At 51.8% G+C, this 12,409-nt stretch overlaps 1 protein-coding gene, 4 non-coding genes and 4 pseudogenes across 30 annotated transcripts in view; all 9 read left to right on the plus strand.

Annotated features, from left to right (window-relative positions):
- LOC108293711 overlaps positions 1-12,110 on the plus strand; it is a 31,221-nt gene extending 19,111 nt beyond the window's left edge. For 14 of the 26 annotated variants that reach the window (XM_037733715.1, XM_037733707.1, XM_037733716.1 and 11 more), the window contains 4 exons: positions 2,407-2,544; positions 3,035-3,174; positions 3,476-3,617; positions 6,063-6,220. In XM_037733715.1, the coding sequence (XP_037589643.1) occupies positions 2,407-2,544; positions 3,035-3,174; positions 3,476-3,617; positions 6,063-6,120 (478 nt within the window). In that variant the 3' untranslated portion in view covers positions 6,121-6,220. Of the gene's footprint in view, positions 1-2,406; positions 2,545-3,034; positions 3,175-3,475; positions 3,618-6,062; positions 6,221-9,352; positions 9,519-11,964 lie in introns of those variants that run through there. The other 12 variants (XM_037733717.1, XM_037733720.1, XM_037733733.1 and 9 more) reach the window with 7 other exon arrangements.
- Positions 146-239, plus strand: LOC119469002. Its single transcript, XR_005197820.1, has one exon. It is a non-coding gene; the product is annotated as a small nucleolar RNA SNORD116 (small nucleolar RNA).
- On the plus strand, positions 2,788-2,884 carry LOC119468990 (annotated as a pseudogene).
- LOC119468998 lies at positions 3,281-3,377 on the plus strand (annotated as a pseudogene).
- On the plus strand, positions 3,856-3,951 carry LOC119468995. Its single transcript, XR_005197816.1, has one exon. It is a non-coding gene; the product is annotated as a small nucleolar RNA SNORD116 (small nucleolar RNA).
- Positions 6,443-6,539, plus strand: LOC119468996 (annotated as a pseudogene).
- On the plus strand, positions 9,174-9,268 carry LOC119468994. Its single transcript, XR_005197815.1, has one exon. It is a non-coding gene; the product is annotated as a small nucleolar RNA SNORD116 (small nucleolar RNA).
- Positions 9,734-9,828, plus strand: LOC119468983. The gene has a single exon (XR_005197807.1). It is a non-coding gene; the product is annotated as a small nucleolar RNA SNORD116 (small nucleolar RNA).
- Positions 12,111-12,337: 227 nt separating the features above from the next.
- LOC119468999 lies at positions 12,338-12,409 on the plus strand (annotated as a pseudogene; the record flags this gene model as incomplete).

Here is a 12,409-nt window from a genome sequence, read left to right on the forward strand (position 1 = left end):
AGTTCCACTCCTAAAGTGAACGGTCTGTGCCCATTTCTCAGTGGCCCAGCTCTGGATTCCACAGGGTGCCGAAGGTCTTTAAGGTCATCGGCTTGCCCACTGCCCAGCGTGTGGTGTCAAACCTTCTTTCTGTTTGAATGTGCTTGGATCAATGATGAGTCCCACAAAAAAACATTCCTTGGAAAGCTGAACAAAATGAGTGAAAACTCATACCGTCGCTCTCATCGGAACTGAGGTCCAGCACATTGCCTCCCCTGGGGACTGTAGGAGTGAGAGACAACTTCACTGATTCCCATAGGTTCCACCACCCAGGGATTCCACAGACCAACGTCTCCCATCGCACACTTATTAGGAACATTCACTTTTGAGTGAGGTATGTAGATTGTGAGAGTCCTTGGGGACATGGCTGCTCTGTAATGGTCTGGCGACTGTGGTCACAGACGGAAATACTGCTGACCTAGGGGAATGTGCTCCTGGTCTTGGCTTGGTGAGCTCATAGGAAGGGACACCCAGACCTTGTGGTGGGCATCTGTCTGCAGGGGTACTGGGTCCTTCTTTTCTATCCAGGAGAGTATAAGGCTCGGGCCTCTGACAGACCCTGGTACTGATTTTTGATGAGCTGAGGACATGGGAGTACCAAGAGTGATGGGGAATAGTGCGTAGCATAGGGTGTCGCGACAGATAGCCAGAGCCTCTTTGGCCCTCCACACAGGCCCCCGGGTGGGGATTTCTTCCTTCCCTGAGCCATTAGATGCCCCTGGTGCCTTGTTGGAAGCCTGGGCCAGAGGGTACTCCAGAAAATAGGCAGTAGGGGGCTTAAGGGGTCATGTGTTGTCATCAGCAGTCTTAGGTTTTTGTCAGGTGGTGATGGGCTTCCCATTAATTTCTCTAGTCTAGGACAAGTTGGCCAGTGGGGGTCTTAGAAGGCATGTCCCAGAGAATACAAGGGTCAGCCTCGTGCCCCAGACCGTGGGTGTCTTGCAGTCTTTGTGACAGAGTAGTGGGCTCTACCCTTGTGCACATCTTCCTGGGAATGGTCTCCTGGCCTGCCCTTGCTGGGCAGCCCTACCTGCTGTAGTGCATGTGAGCAAATACTGCTCTAGATCCTCTTTTCTTCTTGTAGAGTAGCTTCCATCCTAAAGGTGTCCTGAGGGAATGGGCCATGTCCCTGGACTCTCCTCCCGTGGACATCACTCATACCAGGGGCTATGCATGGAGGTCCATGTGCATTCCAGGCAACATGTGTGCCTTTCCTGCAGCCTGCCATAGAGAGTTCGTTGACTTGGGATGCCCGTGCACCTCCCAGGTTGGTGATGTTCCATTGTTGCATTCTGCCACTCCCTAAGGCTGAGAAACGTTTCAGCTCCCTTAAACAGTTTTAACTCACAGCACATCCAGGACAGTGACATACCATGTTGATGGTCCCACAGCTGCATTAGGAATGTTGGAAAGGATCGGTGGTTCTACAGATTGCAGTTGATGAGTAACCATGTACATGTAGACCAGGTGATGGTGCTGAGTTTCAGGAGCTGTGGTGGGTGGTAGTGCAGTCAACCTGGCTGTGTGATGGGGTGTTGCCTTAGAGTTTTGTGCACAGAAGTCCTGTGTGTCACCAGTGCAAGGATAGCGGAAGGCAGCGTGTCCTGTCAACCTGGGCCTTGGGGCAGGGACATCCTGTTTGAAAGCAGCCATACCTTTGAGTGTCCTGAAGGCACAGTACATGCTTGTGGACTGAATAGCAAGGAGGAAGCCTGTGTCTTAAGGTCATTTGACTAGGTTGGGAAGATTGATTGCCTCTGGCGTGATACAATTTTTCAGACCTCGGGTTGACCATTGCAAAGGCACCCTCCAGGGCTGCTTGTGGTTGGTTTTCTGCCAGGTGAGCCTCAGCTGAGAGTGCTGCCAGTGGTGGGGTCTGGTCACGATATCAGATGCCTCATGAGGAGGAGCTCAGACCAGGGTAGTAGCTGTTAGGGGAGTTACCTAAGGCCTATGTCCTCATGGCCCCAAAGTCAAAATGCATACCCTACTGATTGAAGGCCGTGGCCTTCCACCTTGGAGTTGCCAGGGGGCTTCAGTTTTGGAGGCTGCAGTGTATAATCACCTGTTATGGTGGTGGGAAACACTTGTACATGAGGGAGAGAAACACACTCACACTATCACACACACAAACAGGTGTGCACAGCCACAGGCAAATAGGTACAGCAAGAGGCCTCCTATGTGTCGAGACTTCCTAGGTGTGTAGAAAGTGACATGGATCATATATATTCATAATGATGGAGGTCTGTCATGGAGGCCAAGGAGAAGTAGGCATGTGAGTCGCCCTGTGAAAAGAATGGTGTTGAAATGTCGAGTGTTCCTGGGCTCATTTCTCAAGTAGATATTTGATTTCTTTATACTTCTCAGGGTCAGTTTCCATGGGACATCCACCATACGCTGGCAAGGAAGATGGTCAGTTTTTCTGGGACACAAAGGCCCCCAGAGTCCTAGAGTCCAAATGGCCTGGATCCATGGTGCACCCCTGCTGGTGCATGGCTCAGGATGGTAAGCATTTCTCTGCCCCACGTGCTGAGTAGGAGTGTCTTTGGGATTTCAAAACCAGCAAGGAGTGGTTTCTCAGCAGGCCTCTGATGGTGTGGCAAGTTCCACTCCTAAAGTGAATGGTCTGTGCCCATTGCTCAGTGGCGTGGCTCTGGGTTCTGCATGGTGCTGAAGGTCTTTAAGGTCATCAGCTTGCCCACTGCCCAGCCTGTGGTGTCAAACATCCTGCTTCTTTGCAATGTGCTCGGATCGATGATGAGTCTTACAAAAAAAAACATTCCTTGGAAAAGCTGAACAAAATGAGTGAAAACTCATACCGTCGCTCTCATCGGAACTGAGGTCCAGCACATTGCCTCCCCTGGATATTGTAGGAGTGAGGGACAAGGAGAAGCAGATTTATGAGTTACCCCTTGGCAAAGAATAAAATTGATGTGACCAGTGGACTTGGGCCCATTCCTCAAGGGTGCATTTTATAATTTTTTGCTCTTCTCAGGGGCAGTTTCTTGAGAGGCCTGCTGTGTGCTGGCCCGATAGATGGTCGATTGTTCCAAGGAACAGAGTCCCCATGGAGTCGTGGAGTCATTGTGGCCTGGCATCCATGGTGCACCTCATGCTGGCGGGTGGCTCAAGATGGTAAGCATTCCTCTGCCCTTGTGCTGAGTGAGGGCATCTTTCAGATTTCCAAGATAGGCATTGCCCAGCCTGTGGTGTGAAACATCCTGTGTCTTCCAATGTGCTCGGATCGATGATGAGTCTTACAAAAAAAAACATTCCTTGGAAAAGCTGAACAAAATGAGTGAAAGCTCATACCGTCGCTGTCATCGGAACTGAGGTCCAGCACAGTGAATGGAATTGACGTGGTGATCAGCAGACCTGGCCTGTTTCTCAAGTGTGCATTTCTCAAGTGTGCATTTGATTTATTTAAACTTCTCAGGAGCAGTTAATCATGAAAGCTCCACCACTTGGTGGGAAGGACGATGGTCGATTCTTCCGCCCAACGGAGGCCACGTTGAGTCCTTGATTCGGCGTGCCATGGCAACTGCAGTGCACTTCATGCTGGTGGGTGGCTCAGGACGGTAAGCATTTCTCTGCCCTGTGTGCAGAGGTGTCTTTCAAATTTGTGAGACCCACAAAGCGCTGTTTGTCATCGGGTCACCATTGGCATGGCGAGTTCCATTCCCTGAGTGGATGGTGTGTGCCCATTGCTCAGTGGCATAGCCATGGCTTCCCGAGGGTGCCGAAGGTCTTTAAGGTCATCAGCTCACCCACTGCCCAGCCTGCAGTGTCAGACATTCTCCCCCTTCAAATGTGCTTGGATTGATGATGAGTCCCCCCAAAAAAACATTCCTTGGAAAAGCTGAACAAAATGAGTGATAACTCATACCGTCACTCTCATCAGAGCTGAGGTCCAGCATGTTGCCTCCCCTGGGGACTGTAGGAACAAGGGACAACTTCCACTGGTTCCCAGAGGTTCTATCAGCAAGGGCATTCTTGGATGAAAGTCTCGTATAACAGGCACATCAGGAACATTCCCGTTTTGTGAAGTTCATGGGTAGGAGAGTCATGTGGGGAACCATTGCTTTGTGATGGCCTGGCGGCTATAGAGGAAGGCACAAAGGCCCCACAAGGGAGACCCTGACCTCATGATGGGCATTTCTGTGCATTGCACCAGGTCTTTGTTTTCATTGCAAGGACAGCACAAGGCCCAGGCCTCAGGCAGACCTTGGTCTTGATTTTCAGTTATCCGAGGAGGGGAGTGCCAAGGTGATGGGGGACAATGGAGAGCAGTGGGTGTCATGGCAGACAGCCAAATCCCAACAGGAATTTTTTTAGTTCCTGAGCCATGAATTGCCCATGTTGTGGTGACTGAGCCTGGGCAGGATGGTACCCCAGAGAAAAGGTGGTGGAGGGCTCACATGGACATGCATGTCATCAGCAGTCTTAGGCTGCCATCTGGTTGTGATGGGCTTTACATGGATTTCTCTTGTGGACGACAGGTCAGCCAGTGGGTTTTCAAGGGCAGATCCAAGAAGCATGAATGTCAGGCTCTGGCCTGTGGCCCTGGGTCACATCTGGTCTTTTCAGCAGAGTAGTGGGCTGTACCATTGTGCCCCCCTTCCTGGAAATGGTCTCTTGGCCCACCATTGCCAGGTGGCCCCATATGCTGTAGCTCGTATGCATAAATAACTGCTTTGGATTTTCCTTCCAGCTTTGAAGGCTTTCAGAGGAATGTGCCCTGGCCCTGGCCCAGAACTCTCCCATGGGATTCAGTCACACTTGGAGCTGCCCATGGAGGTCCGTGTGCATTCCAGGCACTGTGTATTTAATCCCAGATGCCTTCCATTGAGAGTCCCTTGACTTAAGATTCCTCCACTCCTCTGCTTGTTGGTGATATTCTGGTGTTGATTTAGCTACTTACTAGGTGTGATGAACTGTTTCAGCTCACTTAGCCTCAGTGCAGCCAGGACAGCCATGCCATGTTGAAGGGAGTGTGGATGGCTTAGGAAAATTCAAAAGGATTGGTGGTTCTGTGGCTTGCAGCTCCCTTAGTAGCCACATGCGTGTAGACCTGGTGGAGGTTGTCATACAGTATTGACCAGCAGTTGTTGGGGAGAATGGTACTGCATGCAAGGTGGCTGCATGCTGTGATGTTGCCTCAGAGGTTGGTGCAAGGAAGGCCTTTGAGTGTGACCCATGCAAGGATGATGGAAGGCAGTGTGCCCTGTCTGCCTGGTCCTTGGGGCGTCAGGTAGAGATGTCCTTGGGAAAAGCAGACATTCCCTTCGGGTGTCTTGAGGGCACGGTGCAGGCACATGGACTGTATGGAGGAGAGGAAGGTTGTGTCTTGAAGTCGGTTGCCTAGGTTGGGCAGACCACCTCTGGCCTTGATGCCGAGTTTCGGAGAGATGTACTGGCCATTGGGAAGGTGCCCTCCAGTGCTTGTTGTGGTTGGTTTTGTGCCAGGTGCGCCTTACGTGGGGGTCCTGCCAGAGGCAGTGTCTGGTCACGACGTCAGATGCCCCTTAAGAAGGAGCTTGTGCTCATGCTAGGGGTGGTGGCTGTTATACAAGGGACCTCGAGCCTGTGTCTGCGTGGCCCTGTTATCAGAGTTTACATCCTACTGATTGAAGGCCTTGGTCTTGAATTGTCAGGTTGGTGGGGGCTCAGGCCTGGAGGCCACAGACTCTGACTGCACATTGCCGTGTTGGGGAAGCCATGTGTTTGGGAAACACATGTGCATGAGGGACACACACACACACACACACACACACACACACAGTGGTCCAAATAGCCACAGGCAAATATACATAGCAATGGGTATGTGCAGTCATTTTGTCCACATGCAGCTCCAAAGTGTCTGCAGAGTGCCACTAGAAAGTTACATTCATAGAGATGGAGGTCACTCATGGAGCCCAGCAGAAGCAAGGTGTGTAAGTTGTCAAAAGAATGGCATTGAAGTGGTGACCAGTGGACCCAGGCCTTGTTTTCAAGCATGGATTTGATTTCTTTACACTTCTCAGGGGTAGTTGCCATGGGAGGCCCACCACCTGCCGGAAGGAAGATGGTCGATTCTTGTGAGCCACAAATGCCCTGCAGAGTCTCAGAGTCAGTGTGGCCTGGCTTCCATGGGACATCTTGTGCTGGTGGATGGCTCAGGCCGGTAAGCATTCCTGTGCCCCTCGTGCTGAGTGATGCGGTCTTTTGGATTTCTGAGACCCAGAATGAGCTGTTTCTCACGAGGCCACTAGTGGATGGCAAGGTCCACTCCTAGAGTGGATGGTGTGCCTTTTGCTCTGTGGCATGACTTTGGTTTCTGCAAGGTGCCGAAGGGCTTTAAGGTCATTGGCTCACTCACTGCCCAGCCTGTGGTGTCAGACATCCTGCCCCTTCAGATGTGCTTGGATCAATGATGAGTCACCCCAAAAAAAACATTCCTTGGAAAAGCTGAACAAAATGAGTGAAAACTCATATCGTCGCTCTCATCGGAACTGAGGTCCAGCACATTGCCGGGGACTGTTGAAGTGAGGGACAGCTTCCACTAGTCTCCATAGGTTCCACCACCCAGGACTTCCACAGGCGAACGCCTCCCATCACACACATATTAGGAACGTTCCCTTTGTGTGGGGTACACAGGAGAGTCATGGAGGGATTGGCTGCTCTGGGAATGCATGGCGGCTGTGGATGTGGATGGAAATACCTCAGGCCTAGAGGAGTATGTGGCAGACCTGGGCCTGGTGAGCTCCTAGGAAGGGAGACCTGGACCTCATGTCAGACTTCCTCGCACAGTGGACCAGTTCCCATTTCCCCTGCTAAGGAGAGCATGAGGGTGCAGCCTCAGGCAGACCTTGGTCTTAATTTTCAGTTAGCTGAGGGCAGGGAGGTGCCACAGGTGATGGGGGAGAGCTCAGAGCAATGGATGTTACAGTAGATGGCCAAAGCCTCTTCAGCCCTCCCTAAAGTGCTGGTCACAGGGTGCCCTGCAGCAGGGATTTCTTTGCCTCCCAATCCTTCCAAGCTGCCCACGGTGTGGTGGTGGAGACCCAGGTATGACGTTTCCTTTTGTATTTCAGAGAATAGGTGATAGGGGGTTCATATGGACAGACGTGCCATCAGTGGTCTTGGGCTGTCATTCCTTGGTGCTGGGCTGTCCGTGTCTCTGGTGGATGACAGGTCAGGCAGCAGGGGTCTTCAAGGGCAGTTCAAAGGAACATGAGGGTTGGGCTGCTGTCTGTGGCCCTGGGTCACTCCAGTTCTTCCTGGCAGAGTAATGGGCTCCACAGTTGTGCACATATTCGTAGAAATGGTCTCTTGGCCTGCCATTGCCAGGCGGCCCCACTTGCCACAGCTTGTGTGACCAAGTGCTGCTCTGGATCCTTTTTCTCACTTGGAAAGCAGCTTCCATCCTGAAGGCTTCCAAAGGGAATGAGGGAATGTGCCATAGCCCAGGCCCAGGACCCCACTGTGGGCTCCAGTCAACCATGGGGCTATCCATGGAGGTCTGTGTGCATTTCAGGCAATGCGTGTGCCGTTCCAGGGGTGTTGCCACGGAAAGTCTCTTGCCTTGGGATGCCTGCATCCCTCTGAATCCTGGCCATGCTCCAGTGTTAGATTCTGGAGCTACACCCTATGCATGATGAAACATTTTAGCTCCCTCAGCCAGTTTGAATTCACAGTGCAGCCAGAACAGCTATGCCTCTTTCAATGGCACACGGATGAGTTAGGAAAGCTGGAAAGGATTAGTGGTTCTACAGCTCACAGCTCACTTAGCAGCTGCATGCATGTAGACCTGGTGGTGTTGGTACAGTGTTAAGGTGGGTAGTAGTGCAGTCACATTGGCTGCATGATCGGTCATTGCTTCTGCGGTCAGTTCAGGGATGCCCTGTGAGTGTGTCCAATATAAGAATGATAACAGGCAGTGTGTCCTGTCAACCTAGTCCTTGGGGCGTCAGGCGGGGATGTTCTGCTAGAAAAGCAGCCATTTCCTCAGCTGTCCTGAGGGCACACTGCAGGCATGTGGACTGAGTGAAGTGGAGGAAGCGTGTGTCTTGCTGTCCTTTTGCTAGGTTGCAAGGCCCGCCTCTGGCCTTGATGCCAAGTTTCAGACCGATGTGCTGGACTTTGCGAAGGTGCCCTCTGTAGCTGGTTGTGGTTGGTTTTCTGCCAGGGGGGCCTCACTTAAGAGGACAGCCAGAAACAGTGTCTTGTCATGACATCAGATGCCCCATGAGGAGGAGGAAGAGCATATGCTCCCACCAGAGTTGGTGACTGTTAGGTGAGGGACCTCTGACCTGTTTCCATATGGCCCTGAGGTGAAATGTCACACCCGAGTGATTGAAGGCCGGTGTCTTGAGTGATCAGTTTGCTGGGGGCATCAGGTCTGGGAGCTGCAGATTATAATCGTCCATTGCAGTGTTAGGCCACACATGTGCATCAGGGAGACACACACATACAGACTCACACTCCACACACACACTCATACTCACATACACACTCAAACCCACTCTCTCTCACACATAGCCACAGGCAATGACGGGCTCATAGATGTGGCAGTGTGCACGTGCAGTGGTTCTGGCCACACGTGCTTTTAGATGTCTGCAGAGTGACACAAGGAATACTCATGGAGGAGGAGGTCAGTCATGGAGGCCAAGGAGAAGAGGCATGTGAGTTGCCTTGTGGGAAAGAATAGCGTTGAAGTGACCGGTGAACCTGAGCCCATATCTCAAGCATGCATTTCATTTCTTTACACTTCTCAGGGCCAGTTGCCATGGAAGGCCCACCTCCTGCTGACAAGGAAGATGGTCGATTCTTCGGTCTGCTTAGGCCCTACTGAGTCCTTGATTCGGCATGTCCTGGCATGTACGGTGCACCCTGTTCTGGCAGGTGGCCCAGAACGGTAAGCATTCCTCTGCCTCACATGCTGAGTGAGGGTGGTTTTCTGAGTTCCAAGAGTTGCAAGGAACACTTTCTCAGCAGACCATTAATGGCCTGGCGGTTCCACTCCTGCAGTGAATAGAACCGGTTGCTCAGTGGCACGGCTGTGGCTTCCTCAGGGTGCCAAAGGTTTTTAATGTCATAGGCAATTTTGCTGCCCATCCTGTGGTGTCAGACGTCCTGACTCTTGGAATGTGCTTGGATCGATGATGAGTCCCCAGTAAAAACATTCCTTGGAAAAGCTGAATAAAATGAGTGAAAACTCATACCGTCACTCTCATCGGAACTGAGGTCCAGCACATTGAATGGAACTGAACTGGTGATCAGTGGACCTGGGCACATTTCTCAAGTGTGCATTTGATTTCTTTACATTTCTTAGGAGCAGTTTTCATGAGAAGGTCCACCACTTGCCGGCAAGGAAGATGGTTGATTCTTCCTAATCAATGGAGGCGCATTGAGTCCTTGATTTGGCGTGGCCTGTCATCTTTGGTGCACCCCATGCTGGTGGGTGGCTCAGGACGGTAAGCATTTCTCTGCCCTGTGTGCAGAGGTGTCTTTCAAATTTCTGAAACCCACAAAGAGCTATTTGCCAGTAGGCCATTAATGGCATGGCAAGTTCCACTCCCTGAGTCAACGGTCTGTGCCCATTGCTTGGTGGTGTGGCTCCAGGTTCCATAGGGTGCCAAAGGTCTTTAAGGTCATCGGCTTACCCACTGCCCAGCCTGTGGTGCCAAACGTTCTGCCTGTTCACAATGTGCTTGGATCGATGATGAGTCTTACAAAAAAACATTCCTTGGAAAAGCTGAACAAAATGAGTGAAAACTCATACCGTCGCTCTCATCGGAACTGAGGTCCAGCACGTTGCCTCCCCCGGGGCCTGCAGGAGTGAGGGACCGCTTCACTGATGCCCATAGGTTGTCCCCCAACCCGGGCATCCACAGTCCAAAGTCTCCCGTTAAATGCTTGTAGGAACATTCCCTCTGTTAGGTACATGAGTGGGAGCGTCGAGGGGGATCAGCCACTGTGTGATGGCCTGGTGGCCACGGAAGCGGACAGAAATATTGCAAGTCTAGGGGAGTGTGTGGCTGGCCTGAATTTGGTGAGCAAAAGGAAGGGAGACCCGGACCTCACAGCAGGTGTCTCCACACAGAGGACCGGGTGTCAGTTTTGCTACCAAGGAGAGCATGAAGGCCAGGCCTTGGGCAGAACATGATATTGATTTTTGCTTAGCTGAGGCCAAGAGAGTGGCAAGGGTGATAGAGGAGAGAGCAGAGCAATGGGTACCATGGCAGATGGCCAGTGCCTCTTCAGCCCTCCCCCTAGCATTGGTCACAGGGGCTCCCCGGCTCAGATTTCTTTGCCTCCTGAGCCATGATGCCTGTGTGTGGTGTGGAGGCCTGAGTGGAATGGTATTCCAGAGAAAAGATGCTAGAGGGCTCTCATGGAAACGAGTGTCATCAACTGCATTGGGCTTTCATTTGGCGTGGATTTCTCTGGTGGATGACATGTCAGACAGGGTGGGTCTTCGAGGACATGTCTCTGGGTGAGTGAGTGTTAGGATGGTGTTCATAGTCCTCGGTCACTTTTGGTCTTTCCAGCAGAGTGGTGGGCTCCACCATTGTGCACATCTTCCTGGAAATGGTCTCTTGGCCTGCATTGTTGGGCGGCTCCACCTGCTGGAGCTCTCGTGCTCAAATGCTGCTCTGTAGCATTCCCGTTTTCCAACACAAAGGTATCCAGAGCGATTGTGCCCTGGCCCTGGCCCAAGAGTCTCCTGTGGGCTCCAGTCCTGCATGGAGCTATCCATGTCCGTGTGTGTTCTGGGCAGTGCATTTGCAATCCCGGGATGTTGCCACGGAGAGTCCCTTGACTTGGCACAACTCCACACCTCTGCATGTTGGCAGCGTTCCAGTGTTGGACTCCACTACTTCGAGGCACAGCAAAGCATTTCAGCTCCCTCAGCTGGCTTGAAGTCACAGTGCAGGTGGGACAGCCGTGCCACTGTGAAAGGCACATGGTTGGCACAGGAAAATGGGAAAGGATTGGTGATCGTACATCTTGCAGCTCACGTAGTCACTGCATACGTGTGGACCTGGTAGTGTTGATGCAGCGTTAACCTGCTAGCATGAGGGTAGATGGTAGTGCACTCTGTCTGGCTGTGCGATGGGACGTTGTCTGCGACGTTAGTGCAGGGAAACTCTGTGGGTGTGTCCAATGCAAGGATGATGACAGGTTGTGTGTCCTGTCATGGGGGTTCAGGTGAAGATGCCCTGTGGAAAGGCAGCCGTTTTCTTTGGGTGTCCAGAGAGCACAATGTGGGTACATTGATTGAGTGGAAGGAAGGAAGCATATGTCTTGAGGTCCTTTGCCTAGGTTGGGAATACCACCTCTAACCTTGTGTTTCAGGACAACGTGCTGGCTGTTGCAAAAGTGCCCGCCAGCTTTGGTGGTGGTTGGTTTTCCTTCAGGTGCATCTCACCTCATCAGGTGCCAGAGACAGTGTCTGGTCACAACATCATATGCTCCATGAGGAGGAGCCTGTGCTTGTGCCGGGGTGGTGGCTGTCATGCAAGGTCCTTGGACCTCTTTCCCCATGGCCCCAAGGTCAAAGTTCACATCCTATTGATTGAAGGTGAGGGCCTTGAGCCTTTGATTTTTGTGGTTTGATTCAGGTCTGGAAGCTGCAGACTATGACGGGACACACATGTGCATAAGGGGAACACACATCCACACAGAAACACTCACACATGTGTATACAGCCACAGGCAAATAGGTACAGCAACAGGTGTGTGCAGTCGTTCAGTCACACGCACTTTTGCAGGTGTCCACAGAGTGACATGTGCAAGGTATATTCATGGAGATGGAAGTCAGTCGTGGAATGTAAGGAGAAGCAGGTGTACGAATTGCTCCTTGGGAAAGAATGACATTGACGTGACCAGTGTACTTGGGCTCATTCCTCAAGCGTGCATTTGATATCCTTATACTTCTCAGGGGCAGTTGCCTTGAGAGGCCCACCGCCTGCTGGCATGACAGATGATTGATTCTTATGAGCAGTGGAGTCCCTGTGGAGTCGTGGAGTCAATGTGGCCTGGCATCCATGGTGCACCTTGTGCTGGCAGGTGGCTCAGGACGGTAAGCATTTTCTGCCCCTTGTGCTGAGTGAGGATACCTTTTGGATTTCCATGACACGCAGTGAGCTGTTTCTCGCTGATGGTATGGTAGTTCCACTCCTAAAGTGAACAGTCTATGACCATTACTCAGTGGCATAGCTATGGTTTCTGCAAGGTGCCAAAGGTCTGTAAGGTCATCAGCTTGCCTACTGCCCTTGCTGTTTGTCAAATGTCCTGCCTCTTCAAATGTGCTTGGATCGATGATGAGTCCCACAAAAAAACATTCCTTGGAAAAGCTGAACAAAATGAGTGAAAACTCATACCGT

This window comes from Cebus imitator, unplaced genomic scaffold (assembly GCF_001604975.1).
Source record: "Cebus imitator isolate Cc_AM_T3 unplaced genomic scaffold, Cebus_imitator-1.0 Scaffold544, whole genome shotgun sequence".
In the NCBI taxonomy this organism is placed as follows: domain Eukaryota; kingdom Metazoa; phylum Chordata; class Mammalia; order Primates; family Cebidae; genus Cebus; species Cebus imitator.